This window comes from Ranitomeya variabilis, chromosome 2, assembly GCF_051348905.1.
Source record: "Ranitomeya variabilis isolate aRanVar5 chromosome 2, aRanVar5.hap1, whole genome shotgun sequence".
In the NCBI taxonomy this organism is placed as follows: Eukaryota; Metazoa; Chordata; class Amphibia; order Anura; family Dendrobatidae; genus Ranitomeya; species Ranitomeya variabilis.
In genome coordinates, this window is record NC_135233.1 from 246887136 (window position 1) to 246904692 (window position 17557).

Consider the following 17557-nt stretch of genomic DNA (forward strand, 5'->3'; position numbering starts at 1 on the left):
GGATAGCTCCCAACAAAGATACAGGCAAAGAAACGGAGCAAGAACATCCACAGCAACATGTTTTTAAAATTAAAAAAGTATAAAGTTTATTCAATAATTACAACATAGTAACATCAATATTACAACTGTAATGAGTGCTAAATGCACTCTGCAGACACAGAGAGGCAACAATAGAGGGGAAATGATGATAGCCACACACAGGGGGGGAAAAAACGCATACAATTGTGCCCCTTCACCCCCATGAAGCACTGGGACGCTCAGCTCACAATAACAATCACCTATAGGGTCCTTCCGGTATCCCCTTATGAATATAACACAGAGTTATGGAGCACAAGTGTGCGCCATACTCAATAAAGCTTACCCATTGTAGTTGCTTCAACCGGGTTCCCCCTCCTGGTGTGCCACACCAGGAGGGGGAACCCGGTTGAAGCAACTACAATGGGTAAGCTTTATTGAGTATGGCGCACACTTGTGCTCCATAACTCTGTGTTATATTCATAAGGGGATACCGGAAGGACCCTATAGGTGATTGTTATTGTGAGCTGAGCGTCCCAGTGCTTCATGGGGGTGAAGGGGCACAATTGTATGCGTTTTTTCCCCCCCTGTGTGTGGCTATCTTCATTTCCCCTCTATTGTTGCCTCTCTGTGTCTGCAGAGTGCATTTAGCACTCATTACAGTTGTAATATTGATGTTACTATGTTGTAATTATTGAATAAACTTTATACTTTTTTAATTTTAAAAACATGTTGCTGTGGATGTTCTTGCTCCGTTTCTTTGCCTGTATCTTTGCAGATGTTGTCCTTGGTGGGATTTGAACCCAGGACTCCAGCGCTGCAAGGCTGCTGTGCTAACCACTGCGTTGTGATTTTATATGAGATGTACAAACACAAAGTAGCAAGCATCTGTGAAGAGGAAAAGTAATAACACATTGATTTCTATTTATTTTAAAAATATAAATCTAAAAATTGTCACGTGTATCTGTATTCATCCTACTGTAGTCTAATACCTAAAAAAAAATCCTGAGTGACCAATCGCCAACATAAGTCACATAAATTGTGTCAGCCTGTGTGTAATTTATCCTCTGTATAACTTCAGCTGTTCTGTGAAGGTTTGTGAGAACATTAGGGATCAAACAGGATCATTAGAATCAAGGAGCACACCAGACAGGTCAGGGATAAAGTTGTGGAGAAGAGTAAAGCAGGGGTAGGTTATAGAAAATAGCTCAAGCTCTGAACATGTCACAGAGCACTGTTCAATCCATCATCCAAAAATGGAAGGAGTAGGGCACAACTGCAAACCTACCAAGACATGGACGTCCACCTAAAATGACATCCCAAGCAAGGAGAGCACTAATTAGGCTAGTTTCACACTAGCGTTAACTGCAATACGTCGCAAATGCGTTGTTTTGCCGAAAATACGCATCCAGCAAAAGTTCTTGCTGGATGCGTTTTTTCGTCATAGACTAACATTAGCGACGCATTAGCGACGCATTTGCGACGCATTGCCAAACGTCGCGTCCGTTTTGCGACGCTTGGGCGTGTGGTAGCGGACTGTCGGGAAAAAAAAACCTTACATGTAACGTTTTTTGCTCCCGACGGTCCGCTTTTTCCGACCGCGCATGCGCGGCCGGAACTCCGCCCCCACCTCCCCGCACTTCCCCGCACCTCACAATGGGGCAGCGGATGCGTGGGAAAAATGCATCCGCTGCCCCCGTTGTGCGGCGGGAACAACGCTAGCGTCGGGGACCTCGGCCCAACGCACGGCGACGGGCCGAGCCCGACGCTAGTGTGAAAGTAGCCTTAGAGAAGCAGCCAAGAGGCCCATTGTCACTCTGCAAAAGAGCTGCAGAGATCCACAGCCCAGGTGGGAAAATCTGTCTACAGGACAACTATTAATTGTGCATTCCACAAATCTGGCCTTTATGGAAGAGCAGCAAGAAGTAAGTCACTTTTGAAAGCAAACTATAAGACCACACATATTCAGGTTGCAAAAAGTCATATAGGGGCACAGCAAGGATATGGAAGAAGGTGTTGTGGTCAGATGAGACCAAAGTAGAACCTTTTGGGCTAAATGCGAAATGCTATGTGTTGCGGAAAACTAACAACATACATCACCTTGAAAACATCATCCCGACCATCTCACATGGTGGTGGCAGCATCATACTGTGTGTAGGCTTTTCTGAAGCAGGGTCAGAGATGCTAGTCAGAGTTAATAAGATGCATAGAGCTAAATACAGGGCAATCCTGGAGGAAAACCAGTCAGAGGCTGCAAAAGACTTCAGACTGGGACATAGGTTCACCTTCCAGCAGTACAAGGACCCTAAGCATACTGCCAGTGCTACCATAGAGGGTTTATATCAAAGCATATTCATGTGTATGAATGACCCAGACAGTGTCCAGAACAAAATCCCATTGAGAATCTGTGGCAATTGCTGTTTACAGATGTCTCCATTCTATTTCACTGAGGGAGAGCACAAGCAACAATTTCAGCCTCTAGATGTGAAAAGCTGATAGAAATACAGTGGATACGGAAAGTATTCAGACCCCTTTAAATTTTTCACTCTGTTTCATTGCAGCCATTAAGTAAATTCAAAAAAGTTCATTTTTTCTCATTAATGTACACTCTGCACCCCATCTTACTGAAAAAAAACAGAAATGTAGACATTTTTGCAAATTTATTAAAAAATAAAAACTGAAATATCACATGGTCATAAGTATTCAGACCCTTTACTCAGTAGTGAGTAGAAGCACCTTTTGAGCTAGTACAGCCATGAGTCTTCTTGGGAATGTTGCAACAAGCTTTTCACACCTGCATTTGGGGATACTCTGCCATTCTTCCCTGCAGATCCTCTCCAGATCCGTCAGGTTCAGGGCCGTATTTAGAGTTTCTGCTGCCCTAGGCACTTTAGTGCTGCCTCCCCCTTTAGTGAGTATGACACTATCGGCAGTGACTTTGGCAAGAATCGCTGATGTGAAAGTAGCCTTTTGCAGCAGATCGGGCAGTTTTTCGGCATCTGCCGCGTAACGGATCACTTACGGCAACACTGCGTTCGGCCTCATTCATTCCCTATGGGATTTGCGGCACTTGCCATGATCTGGCAAATGTGGTACCATACATCCCAACTTTTGGAGAAGGGAAGGAGGTATAAAGTTTGCGGCGCGCGTAGTGCGCAGCGGCAATCTTTAGGCCACGCCTCTGACCACACCCATTTCACAACTAGTCACACCCATATCCACGTCCCAACCACACCCATTTAGCACTGCTGATCACACTGTTTTATATACAATAATTATAAACAAAGAAATATGGCCACAGTGCTCCATACTGTATAATGGCCACACATGATGCTCCATACTGTATAATGGCCCCACATGATGCTCAATACTGTATAATGGCCACACATGATGCTCAATACTGTATAACGGCCACCACACATGATGCTCCATACTGTATAATGGCCACACACAGTTCTCCATACTGTATAATGGACACACATGATGCTCAATACTGTATAATGGCCACACATGATGCTCCATATTGTATAATGGCCATTTGCCACACATGATGCTCCATACTGTATAACGGCCACACATGATGCTCCATACTGTATAATGGCCATTGGCCACACATGATGCTCCATACTGTATAACGGCCACACATGATGCTCCATACTGTATAATGGCCATTGGCCACACATGATGCTCAATACTGTATAATGGACACACAGTTCTCCATACTGTATAATGATCCCACATGATGCTTAATACTGTATAATGACCCCCCTCCTGTATGCATGGCTCATATTCCCCCCTGTATGCATGGCTCATATTCCCCCTCCTGTATGCATGGCTTATATTCCCCCCCTGTATGCATGGCTCATATTCCCCCCCCCCTGTATGCATGGCTCATATTCCCCCCTCCCTGTATGCATGGCTCATATTCCCCCTCCTGTATGCATGGCTCATATTCCCCCTCTTGTATGCTTGGCTCATATTTCCCCCCCTCCTGTTTGCATGGCTCATATTCCCCCTCCTGTTTGCATGGCTCATATCCCCCCCCCCCTGTATGCATGGCTCATATTTCCCCCTCCTGTATGCATGGCTCATATTTCCCCCTCCTGTATGTATGGCTCATATTCCCCCCCGTATGCATGGCTCATATTCTCCCCCCCCTGTATGCATGGCTCATATTTCCCCCTCCTGTATGCATGGCTCATATTTCCCCCTCCTGTGTGTATGGCTCATATTCCCACCCCCCCCGTATGCATGGCTCATATTCCCCCCCCCTGTATGCATGGCTCATATTACCCCTCCTGTATGTATGGCTCATATTCCCCCCTCTGTATGCATGGCTCATATTCCCCCCCCCCCCTGTATGCATGGCTCATATTCCCCCCCCCCCTGTATGCATGGCTCATCTCTCCACCCCACCCCCGCTCCCATCTTGAATGGCGCGGCTTACCATCCCTCCTTCATCCCCCCTCCCCTGTCCTTCATCCCCCTGGCTCTGTCCCGACTCCCGGCGCAGCACCTTCTTCCTGCGTGAGCGGTCATGTGATATCGCTCATTAAGGTCATGAATATGCGCATCGGGAGGTGACCCAGCTTTTATTAAAAAAAACAAAAAAAAAACAACAAACCTTGCTCAGGTGCCGCCCCCTGCATTGTCCCCGCCCTAGGCACGTGCCCTCACGTGCCTAGTGGCAAATACGGCCATGGTCAGGTTGGATGGTGAATGTTGGTGGACAGCCATTTTCAGGTCTCTCCAGAGATGCTCAATTGGGTTTAGGTCAGGGCTCTGGCTGGGCCAGTCAAGAATGGTCACAAAGTTGTTCTGAAGCGGTGTGCTTAAAGGGAACCTATCACCCCGTTTTTTAAAGATTAGATAAAAATAGTGTGAAATAGGGGCAGAGCTGGGCTTTACATTAGTGCCTTTTTGGTGCCTTTACACCCCCGTTAGGCTGCCGAAATACCTTTGTGAAGTGGCCGTTTTCTGCTGTCACTCAAGTTGGTCAGGTCGGATGGGCGTGGTCACAGCGCTGTTTCTCCCCCAGATCAGGCTCATCATTACGTTGGTGGCGTAGTGGTGTGCGCATGTCCAAAGAGAAGATCCACTGCCCAGGAGATTCAAAACAGCGCGGTCTACGCTATTCACCGTTTACCGGTGGGCGCGGCCATCTTTCTTGTGGCCGCGCGTGCGCAGATGGAGCGCTCTGCTGCCCGGGGCTTCAGGAAAATGGCCGCCGCGATCTTCATCTGCGCACGCGCGGAATCCCGCGGCCATTTTCCTGAAGCCCCGGGCAGCAGAGCGCTCCATCTGCGCACGCGCGGCCACAAGAAAGATGGCCGCGCCCACCGGTAAACGGCGAATAGCGTAGACCGTGCTGTTTTGAATCTCCTGGGCAGTGGATCTTCTCTTTGGACATGCGCACACCACTACGCCACCAACGTAATGATGAGCCTGATCTGGGGGAGAAACAACGCTGTGACCACGCCCATCCGACCTGACCAACTTGAGTGACAGGACAAAACGGCCACTTCACAAAGGTATTTCGGCAGCCTAACGGGGGTGTAAAGGCACCAAAAAGGCACTAATGTAAAGCCCAGCTCTGCCCCTATTTCACACTATTTTTATCTAATTTTTAAAAAACGGGGTGATAGGTTCCCTTTAAGGTCAATGTCTTGTTGGAAGTCTGAGGTCCAGAGCACTCTGGAAGAGGTTTTCATCCAGGATATCTCTGTACTGACCGCATTCATGTTTCCTACAATGACAACCAGTCGTCCTGTGCCTGCAGCTGAAAAACACCCCCATAGCATGATGCTGCCACCACCACGTTTCACTGTTGGGATTGTATTGGGCAGGTGATGAGCAGTGCCTGGTTTTCTCCACACATACCACTTAGAATTATCACCAAAAAGGTCTTTCTTCGTCTCATCAGACCAGAGAATCTTGTTTCTCATAGTCTGGGAGTCCTTCATGTGTTTTTTAGCAAACTCTATGTGGGCTTTCCTATGTCTTGTACTGAGGAGAGGCTTCCGTCGGGCCACTCTGCCATAAAGCCCCGACTGGTGGAGGGCTGCCACAGTGTTCTTGGGGTTCTTCTTTACCTCTCTCACCAAGGCTCTTCTGCCGCAATTGCTCAGTTTGGCTGGACGGCCAGGTCTAGGAAGACTTCTGGTGATCCCAAACTTCTTCCATTTAAGGATGATGAGGTCACTGCTCTTAGGAACCTTGAGTACTGCAGAAAACCTGTTGTAACCTTGGCCACATCTGTGCCTTGCCACAATACTGTCTCTGAGCTCCCTGGCCAGATCCTTTGACCTCATGATTCTCATTTGGTCTGAGATGCACTGTCAGCTGTGAGGTCTTATATAGACAGGTGTGCGCCTTTCCAAATCAAGTCCTATCAGTTTAATTAAACACAGCTGGCCTCCAATGAAGGAGTAGAACCATCTCAAGGAGGATCACAAGGAAATGGACAGCATGTGACTTAAATATGAGTGTCTGAGCAAAGGGTCTGAAGACTTATGACCACTAAAGCAATTGTTACCATCCACCTCTCGTGTCTCCCCTTTTCCTCATAGTTTGTAAGCTTGCGAGCAGGGCCATCATTCCTCCTGGTATCTGTTTTGAACTGTGATTTCTGTTATGCTGTAATGTCTATTGTCTGTACAAGTCCCCTCTATAAGTTGTAAAGCGCTGCGGAATATGTTGGCGCTATATAAATAAAATTATTATTATTATTATTATTATTATTATGTGATATTTCAGTTTTTCTTTTTTATCAAATTTGCAAAAATTTCTACATTTCTGTTTTTTTCAGTCAAGATGGGGTGCAGAGCGTACATTAATGAGAAAAAAAAGAACTTTTTAAATTTACCAAATGGCTGCAATGAAACAAAGAGCGAAAAATATGAAGGGGTCTGAATACTTTCTGTACCCACTGTATATCCCAAAGGGACTTGCAGCCAGTAGCGTAGCTACCGGGGAAGAAATGAGTATTGGATTTATTTTTTATGAGCTGCATTATACAATATAGAGCCTGCCTATGGGGTGTGCATTATACTATATAGAGTTTGCCTATGTGGGATGCATTATACAACAGAGTCTGGCTATGCAGAGTGCATTATACTATATACCGGTCTATGGGAGTGTATTATGCTATATAGAGTCTGCTTTGGGGAGTGCATTATACTGTATAGAGGTGTAAGAGGAGTGCAACTGGGATAACTGCAGCCTTGAAAGGTTTGTTAAGAAAAGGCCATTCAAACATTTGTGGGAGATTCACAAGGAGTGGACTGCTGCTGGAGTCATTGCTTCAAGAGCCACCACACACAGACATATCCAGGACCTGGGCTACAAGTGTCACATTCCTTGTGTCAAGCCACTCATGACCAATAGACAACGCCAGAAGCGTCTTACCTGGGCCAAGGAGAAAAAGAACTGGACTGTCGCCCAGTGATCCAAGGTGTTGTTTTCAGATGAAAGTAAATTTTGCATTTCATTTGGAAATCAAGGACCCAGAGTCTGGAGGAAGAGTGGAGAGGCCACAATCCAGGCTGCTGGAGGTCTAGTGTGAAGTGTCCACAATCAGTGATGGTTTGGGGAGCCATGTCATCTGCTGGTGTAGGTCCACTGTGTTTTATCAAGACCAAAATCAGCACAGCCGTCTACCAGGAAATTTTAGAGCACTTCATGCTTCCCTCTGCAGACAAGCTTTTTGGAGATGGAAATTTCATTATCCAGCAGGACTTGGCACCTGTCCACACTGCCAAAAGTACCAATACCTGGTTTACAAACAACAGTATCACTGTGCCTGATTGGCAGCAATCTCGCCTGACCTTAACCCCATAGAGAATCTATGGAGTATTGTCAAGAGGAAGATGAGAGACACCAGACCCAACAATGCAGACGAGCTGAAGGCTGCTATCAAAGCAACTTGGGCTTCCATAACACCTCAGCAGTGCCACAGGCTGATCACCTCCATGCCATGCCGCATTGATGCAGTAATTGATGCAAAAGGAGCCCCGACCAAGTATTGAGTGCATTTACTGAACATACATTTCAGTAGGCCAACATTTCGGATATTAAAATCATTTTTCAAGCTGGTGTTAGAACGTATTCTAATTTACTGAGATAATGACTTTTGGGTTTTCATTGGCCGTTGTCAGATCTTTTGGAACTCCTAAAGTGAACCCGCAGAACCACGACAATGAACCTCCCAAGGGTGAGCTGGTCTGGTGGACCACCCCCAATACAGGGAGTGTTAGGGGCAGGCCCGAGGGAGACTATTGCCGCAGAAGCGGATACCCGGGGACAGGAAGTAGGAGCGGAAAAGATGCAGAACTGGCTATAACGGAGACACAGGACAGACTGGCAATGACTGAGATTAAGAATAGGCAGGATATGGCGGACGCCCAGGACAGACTGGATATGGCGGTAACACAGGACAGGCAGGTTATGGCGGAAACACAGGACAGGCAGGGTATGGCGGAAACACAGGACAGGCGGGGTATGACGGACGCACAGGACAGAGCAAGGTATGGCGGACGCAGAGGACAGAGCAAGGTATGGCGGACGCACAGGACAGAGCAAGGTATGGCGGACGCACAGGACAGAGCAAGGTATGGCGGACACACAGGACAGAGCAAGGTACAGAGGGACCTGGGTCAAATGAGGACAAATGACAATCAGGCATGGAGCAGAGGAAGGAGTTACCTTAAATAGACCAGTGCTGCAGAACTTCCGGGTCAAGATCCTCCAGAATCATAGAGTGGAGGAACGGAGCGTCTGCAGACCAGAGAGAGGAAGTGTGCGTGCGCAGTGAGAGGCGAGCACCCGATGAGAGCCAGGGACCGGCGGCGAGTCAGGAGAAGAGACCGGAAGGCGCGCGCACACCGCTGGAGCGCGCCGGGACGGGTAAGTATGTCAGCGTGCAGAGAGAGCGGCAGGCACGGCGGCAGGAGCGGAGGCAGGTGGCGCCGTGACAGCTGTAAGCCATAATCATCAACATTAACAGAAATAAACACCTGAAATAGATCACTCTGTTTGTAATTACTCCATATAATATGAGTTTCACATTTTGTACTGAAGAACTGAAATAAATCAACTTTTTGATGATATTATAATTTTCTGAGAAGCACCTATATATAGAGGTCTATGGGGGTGCATTGTACTATATAGAGTCTGCCTATGGGGGTGCATTATACTATAGAGGCCTATGGGGAGTGCATTATACTATATTGAGGACTATCTGGTGCATTGTACTATATGGAGGCTATATAGGGGGCCTTCATAAAGTGTGGAGATTACAGTGAGGGGCCATCAAACAGGAGGCTACTAAGGGGTCAGTATACTGTGTGGGTGGTACTATACAGTGAGGGGGCATTATGCTATGTATAAGAGAGAATCATACTGTGTATTGGGGAGATGTACAGGGGGGAGACTCGGGACATTATTAAATGTAAAGTGGGCACTTATTGCTATAGGGGAACTCAGGTTACTGTGACTATCAAAGGGGCACAAAGGGCATTATTACTTTCAAGGGGGCCAAATGAGGGCACTGTTTTCTAGAGCACTTGCACCCGGCATTACTATATTACAGAGAGTTGTTTTACCATCTAGAGTCACACAGAACCACACAGCAGGTGCAGTAATGGGGACACAGACGGTAGCAGCGGCTCAGTATTGGGGTGTCAGCAGGATGAGGGTTTTGTGCATGTTGGGGATAGATGGGGACGGTGCTAGAAACATGAGACGTGAAACGTGTCTTTGTTGTATTCTCTGCAGACGAGTCCTGGCTGGAGAAGTGGTCATGTCGGTCTGGGCCAGATGGAAAACACAGGAAAAGTGAACGATTCCATCAGGAAGAACGTCAGCGGTAATTCACCGTCCAAAACTGTACTGTGATTACTTATACAGTATGTTCTGTAGGACTGGTATCTACTTCTGACCATATAGCGGTAATATCAATGTTGGTCTTTACATAGAGATTATCAGTATCAGTGCGGTAATCTGCTGTGGTTCTCCTCCACTATTAGGGTGCGCCACGCAGTTATAATCACTCCTAAAGTTTTGTCCCCCCTGAACCAAAACCCTAGCTACGCCTCTGCTTGCAGCAGTAATTGCAGTGAAAGGTGATACTTGTTAGTATGTGTTGGTATAGAACATAAAATCCTAATAAAACACATTTAAGTTTGTGGAGTAAAGTCAATTAATGTGGAAAAGTTCACAGGGTATAAATATTTCTTCAAGGTACATTTCTTTCATTCTGTTTATATAAAAAATGCAAAAAAATAAAGAAAATTTAAATAATAAACTGTGTGTGTGTGTGTGTGTGTGTGTGTGTGTGTGTGTATATATATTCATATTCACACACTGGTAGAAAAGGAGGAACAGCACCAGAAAAAATACCTTAAAGTGTGCACACTTCCCTGACCAGTATTCGAATGGCCTTTCAGACAGTAAAAAAATAGGGAAACAGCACAAAGAGATATAAAAAAGAGGACTTTAATGCCCTGTGGCGTGGCAACGTTTCGAATAAAACAAATCCTTTCTCAAGCAATGAATCAAGCAGTGCTACAGACATATATAGGGTGCACATTAGAACAAAAAGAGAAGGCTTACAGCACTCACTCAAGGGATCGCCCGTTCCATGTCCAGGGAACCGTCCTGGATATTCAACAGTCCAAAAATCGATGAACAGCGCTCCAACCAGGTGTAGTGGTATCAAAAAGAGTATTTATTTCGCCATAAAACAGCACATATATAGGGTGCACATGTCATTAATGAACTAATTAGCAAAAAATTTCAAACATGATTTGTGAAGACCTAATCACTGTATTACATAGATTAAAGTGCTAAGTGCAAATATACAAAATATTTCATAGAATATCTTATACATGTATAGTGATATATAGTGTACAAAGTACTTAATATTGCAAATATCATGTGATTAATCAAATAGTCGCAGGTGTTGCACGCCAAAAAGGACTAAAAACACACTCACATCTAAATTTAAAAAAAAAAAAACATGCTAGATCCCCGGCGTCCTCAGGAGTCTATTGCGCATGTCTGTGACGACATAACAACCTTCCCATAAGTCCAAATGTGTATGCACCCGCGCAATGCGGTGCTGAAGAAAAAAAATATTGCCATATTGAGATAGGTTCTGACTGTTGCGCATGTCCATAGTTTGTAAAGTATTTAAAACGTCATTATGGCACCGATTTAAGGCGCAGGATAAGCGCATTTCCCACATAGTGCATAAAAAAATCACTTGTCATAAAATGCCACCATATACTGTGGCTTGTCATTATATCTCTGTTTTATAGCGCAGGATAAGCGCATTTCTCACATAGTATACAAAAAATCACTTGTCATAAAATACCGCCATATATTGTGTCATGATGCAGGTAATGTAATATAATAAATATAAGCACACATCATAAATATAACGTTAGTAAGAGAACAAATTACCAAGGAATATGGCATATAAATTATGAGGTCAGGACAAAAGTCCATCCGTGTCACAAGGTGTGGGGGAACCCCACCCGTCAAGTGGGGCATCCCACACCTAAATGTGGAACGTGGGACATCCCACACCCAAACCTTCCACATTTGGGTGTGGGATGCCCCACTTGACTGATACGGTTCCCCCACACCTTGTGACACGGATGGAGTTTTGTCCTGACCTCCTAATTTATATGCCATATTCCTTGGTAATTTGTTCTCTTACTAACTTTATATTTATGATGTGTGTTTATATTTATTTAATTAATCACATGATATTTGCAATATTAAGTACTTTGTACACTATATATCACTATACATGTATAAGATATTTTATGAAAGATTTTGTATATTTGCACTTAGCACTTTAATCTATGTAATACGGTGATTAGGTCTTCACAAATCATGTTTGCAATTTTATGTTAATTAATTCATTAATGACATGTGCACCCTATATATATCTGTAGCACTGCTTGATTCATTGCTTGAGAAACGATTTGTTTTATCCGAAATGTTGCCACGCCACAGGGCAGTAAAGTCCTCTTTTTTATATCATTTTGTGCTGTGTCCCCTTTAGTTTAATATATATATATATATATATATATATATATATATACACACACACACACATATATATATATATATATATATATATATATATATATATATATATCCACATACATACATACACATATGTATATATATATATATATATATATATATATATATATATATATATATATATATATATATATATATATATATATATATATATATATATATATATATATATATATATATATATATACACACACATGTGTGTGTTTATATTTATTTTATTTTATTTTTTTTTTCTTTCAAAAGTGGATAGCCCCTTTATGTTTATTAATGAACACCTACCAGACTCAGGATTCTGTAGGTAATGGCAGGCCAATAAATATTTTCTTCACCTTTCTTCTTCCTTATTTTGTTATATTCTTTAATGCAGTCATTTCTATCATCTGTCACTACCATGTCCACACATCCACCTGCCGCTCGCGGGGTCACTGCTGGGAGCTGATTGCAGAATTCTTCTTCAGCCACTGCACATTTTTCATCCTCACCCTTGCTACTATTCATCATGGACGCCTTTTTGGGGGCAGATATTTTAGAAGATGTCCCTGTGGCATCACACAAGACGAGGCTGATCAGTTCGTTCGTAACCTTTAGAAGCAATCTGTGTTTGTCGTGTTGCGGGGGGTTTGGCACTAATAATTTGTTAGTGTCACCTCCACAGAATGGCTTGATTCGCAAGGCCCGAACACGGTTTTTGCTTTCTTCTTTGAGGTGTGCATGAAGACATATCGGGGAAAGGTCAATGTCTTGAAGATCATTAATATTTTCTGATGTCTCCAAACTGCATGACCTTGACTGGTTCTGGTTGCTGTCCTTTTCTGATTGTTTCCCGTTGTCCCTTTCACAAAGTTGTCTTCTATATCCGCCACCTTCGCCACTCGGCTGGGCATCTCCGTCACCAAACGAATGATCGTGATCTTCATCCTTCTGCGGGTCAGATCTGTCCACATCGTCGAACAACAGATGTGAGATCTGTCCGGGTCTGACGAACACTCCACAGTCCTTCAAACAATCAAAATACCTGATCCCTTCATATGTTCCATCGTTGTCTCCTTCGGGCTTATCAAGGGCGACTCCAGCCCAAAAACCCGGTTTAAAGGACGTCAACCCTTTATACCTTAAGGTTCCAGTCTTCGAAAGCTTGACCAATACCCGGTCTCCAATCTCAAAGGTAGAGAGAGGATCGTGAACGGTGTCGTCAGCTTTGGATAAGGTCAAAAATGGTCTACAAGGGTTTACCACCTCCGGCATCCTTCTTGAAATCTCAAGTGGAGAATCTCCAGTATCAATTGAATCTTCTGGTGGCAGAAGAGTGTCCTCAGTCAGAATGCTGCCGTATAGTAAATGGATCTCTTCAATGAGGCTGGCTTCTCTACTACTTTGTAAACTTTCAGGTCCAGATAATAGCATTTCCTCGGGTGGGGCGGGAAAGTCTTCCGTGTCGCTGTCCCCACTCGTAATGGAGCATGGGTCTCTTGGGAGAGACGGGAGCTCTTCGCTCTGATACAAGTCGTAAGAAAGCTTTTCATCAAGCGGAGAAAAGATTTCTGACAAGGTGTCTTCGTCAGGCTGGAGAACTTCGTCCGTGATGAATATGATGTCTCCCTCACTCCGATGTGGAAAGCTTTTAATCTGATATAAATCTTTTGAAGTTGTAGCATCAGACGGCATCATCTCAATTTTCCTGCAGATTGCACTTTCCGTAACGGATTGTTTTTCATTCGTTTGTGTCACTCTTTGCAGGTCTTTAGTGTCAGATGAACTCATTCCGGCTACATTACCGTCTGCTTTCGGACTCATTGACGTCGACTTGTGTATGTCGGTAATTCTGACTACACTGACGTCTTGATTATCAGGTAAATGTTTCACACCGCATGTTTGTGTATCGGATTCTGTCAAGTCTTCAGAGGTTGGGAAGGATTCACGCGCTAAAGGGGCCATTTCCGTCTTGGTCATTTCCGTCTCTTTCAAGACCAAAACAACTGGTTTTCTAGAGTCGGGACGTTCTGTTGGAGAAAACGTTGACTTGTCCCCTTCCTTTACAAATTCTTCATCCGGATTTATCATGTTCCCACCCCACTCCTTGTCTGATGGACCTCCAGGTGGGAACTCTGAAGACTCCACGTCGAACACCTCAGAGTCTCCGCTTTCTGTGTCTTCACCGCCTTTCCCCCGATCAGAGGCAGAGATTGAGCTTTCGGATATAGTAATGAGTTTAGCTGAAACTTTTAGAAATTCTGCAAAAAAAGGAGAGAGTGCAAAGTTTTCTGATTTGGATTGTGGAGAGATTCTGTGAGAGCTGTGATTGTGAATGGGTTCGGTCACTACGTGATCATCGCTTGAGGCTGCTTGGGTGGTGGGTATTATCTTGGGATCTGAAAATGTAACAAGACAGTTATAAAACATGTGCATAGAGTAAAATGGACCAACACTACCAAACAGGTCTCTGCATATATTTACGAGGCTTATTGAGGTGCCATACTGCGTTCTACAAGCCTTAAGCTATGTGCACACGTTGCAGATTAGGCTTAGGAATTTCTGGTGCGGATTCTGCCTCTCCTGGCAGGAAACGCACCGGCAGTTTTTTGTGCGGTTCCGCAGCGTTTTTTTGTGCGTATTTGCTGCGGTTTTCTTGCGGATTTGCTGCGGTTTTTACCCCTGCGGTTTTCTATAATGGAGTGGATACAAAAACGCTGCAGATTCACAAAAAAGAAGTGACATGCTACTTCTTTTAAACCGCAGCGTTTCCGCAGCGGATTTTCCGCAAAGTGTGCATAGCATTTTTTTTTCTCATTGATTTACATTGTACTGTAAATCAATTGCGGATCTGCAGCGTTTCTGCACCTCAAAAAACGCTGCGGATCCGCAGCAAATCCGCAACGTGTGCACATACCCTTATGGTCAACTAATGGACTGGATGTACCCCCCTACACATTACAGTATTGATATCGGTGGGTTCAGCTGACGTTAGTCTATTGTGTATTATAATATATATATATATATATATATATATATATATATATATATATATATATATATATATATATATATATATATATATATATATATATATTCATATTTATTTATTTACCTTGTGCGAGTTCCTCTGAATTCTCAACATCCTGGTCTTTCAAGCTGAGATTATTCCTAAAAGATAAAAAAATATATATATTATAAGCAAAACCAAAAATATTTGCATATCTAAATACCGTAAACCTTACAAAACCAACCACTGCTGCGTCCAGGCACAAATATTGATATAAGGAGGACATAGACACAGAATCGTTGTCAATTGAAGCACGCACCATTGATGTAGCTTCAAGATAAGTGTCGACAGACATCCCGGCCTCAGTGGCGTATCCAGGGGGGGCAGCCGGGGCATGTGCCTTGGGCGCAGCCGACAGGGGGGTGCCAGCGGGCCGCCTGATGATGCAGCAGTCCAAGGAGGCTTCTTGTCGAGTCATACCCAGGGGTCGGCAGGGAAGGGGGAGTGGGGGCTGTCTAATTATACTCACCTGCTCCAGGCGTGGTGCAGTCCCTGCTTCCCCGGCGCCCCAGCTTGTTCCTGTAGTGAGCGGTCACATGGTACCGTTCATTACAGTAATGAATACGCGGCTCCACCTCCCATAGGGGTGGAGCCGCATATTCATTACTGTAATGAGTGGTAACGGCGACCTCTCACTACAGGAACAAGCAGGTGAGTATAACGGGGAGCGCAGCGCTGCGCGATATTCACCTGCTCCTCGTTCCGGCGCCGCTCAGTCTTCAGCATCTTCTGCAGTGACGCTGAGGTCAGAGGGCGCGATGACGTGGTTAGTGCGCGCTCTCTGCCTGAACGTCAGTGCAGAAGACGCTGAAGAATAAGATGGAGCGGCGGCTGGAACGAGGAGCGGTGAATATTGAAAGTGCCGGGGGCCTGAGCGATGGAGAGCTGAGTATGTAACTTTTTTTTTTTATCGCAGCAACAGCAAATGGGGCAAGTGTCTGTGTGGAGCATCTTATGGGGCCATAACGTTTGTGCAGCACTATATGGGGCAAGTGTCTGTATGGGGCCATAATCAACGTTTGTGCAGTATTATATGGGGCAAGTGTCTGTATGGAGCATCTTATGGGGCTATAACGTTTGTGCAGCACTATATGGGGCAAGTGTCTGTATGGGGCCATAATCAACGTTTGTGCAGCACTATATGGGGCAAGTGTCTGTATGGAGCATCTTATGGGGCCATAACGTTTGTGCAGCACTATATGAGGCAAGTGTCTATATGGAGCATCTTATGGGGCCATAATCAACGTTTCTGCAGCACTATATGGCGCAAATATCTTTATGGAGCATTTTATGGGGCCATAATCAACGTTTCTGCAGCACTATATTTGGCAAATGTGTCTATGGAGCATCTTATGGGGCCATTATTAACCTTTATGTAGGATTATATGGGGCTCCTGATTCAATATGGATATTCAAAAACACAACCTACTGATGTCTCAATTAATTTTACTTTTATTGGTATCTATTCTAACATTATGGGGATTCAAGAATGTACCTTGGCCTGGTTATACAGTTTCAATAGAGTTATGGTTCAAATGGGGGAGGTTTGGGGGGGGGCGCCAAACTAATCCTTTGCCCCGGGTGCAGGAAAGGCTAGATACACCTCTGCCCAGCCTATTATCAGTGACAACAATAAGTCAGAACACAAAGAAAACGACTTCTCAGCTTGAAAATACTGATATTATGGTCAGGATTCAAACACTTACCTGGACTCTCCAGCAGCGTTTCGGTCGGCGTCCTGCCTATGTACAAATGTGTCCTCAGCATTCTTGTTCCCAGAGATGATCTCTTCCTAGTGAACATATACATGGATAATTAAACTGTGTGTGAATATCTACAGAAGAATATATTACAGCAGGTATTCATTTTGGATCAGTGAGGGTTTGACTGCAGGACCCCCACGGAGCAAGCACAGCTCCATTCACATTCCCCAACAATGGGTAGCACCATTCTTAGATTTCAGTAGTGGTCCGGGCAGTTTAACATCCAAACATGTCAATGCTTTCACTCCTATGTATGTAGAAACAAGAGGTAGAGAACATGTCTCACTATTATATATCACTATCAGTTAATGGAGGAGGGAAATGTCTTGTATTACCTATTGCAATTGTTCACAGTCCAGCATACATGGAGAAGATTTGATATACACATTGGTGGAACTAAATGGATTGTACAGGTGGCAGACATACCTGTGCCAAGATAGGCTGGGGCAAGATGGAGACTTTGGTCATGACCAAAGATCATTCTGTGCCGCTGCTACGTCACTGGTCAGTGGGGTCGTACTGTAACTTGTAGGAAACAGTGACAAGCAAATCGAAAAAAAAATCCAAATCTACCAGGTTATGTAAATCGAGTCACGCCAACTACAGTAGCCACCTATCTTTC

At 44.6% G+C, this 17557-nt stretch overlaps 1 protein-coding gene across 1 annotated transcript in view; it reads right to left on the minus strand.

Moving 5' to 3' along the window:
• Positions 1-17557, minus strand: part of CCDC187 (coiled-coil domain containing 187) — a 115786-nt gene that overhangs the window by 1561 nt on the left and 96668 nt on the right. Inside the window, exons 26-28 of the mRNA XM_077284416.1 lie at positions 16879-16964; positions 15218-15273; positions 12412-14501 (exon numbers count right to left, since the gene is read on the minus strand). Of these exons, the coding sequence (XP_077140531.1) occupies positions 12412-14501; positions 15218-15273; positions 16879-16964 (2232 nt within the window). The remainder of the gene's footprint in view (positions 1-12411; positions 14502-15217; positions 15274-16878; positions 16965-17557) is intronic.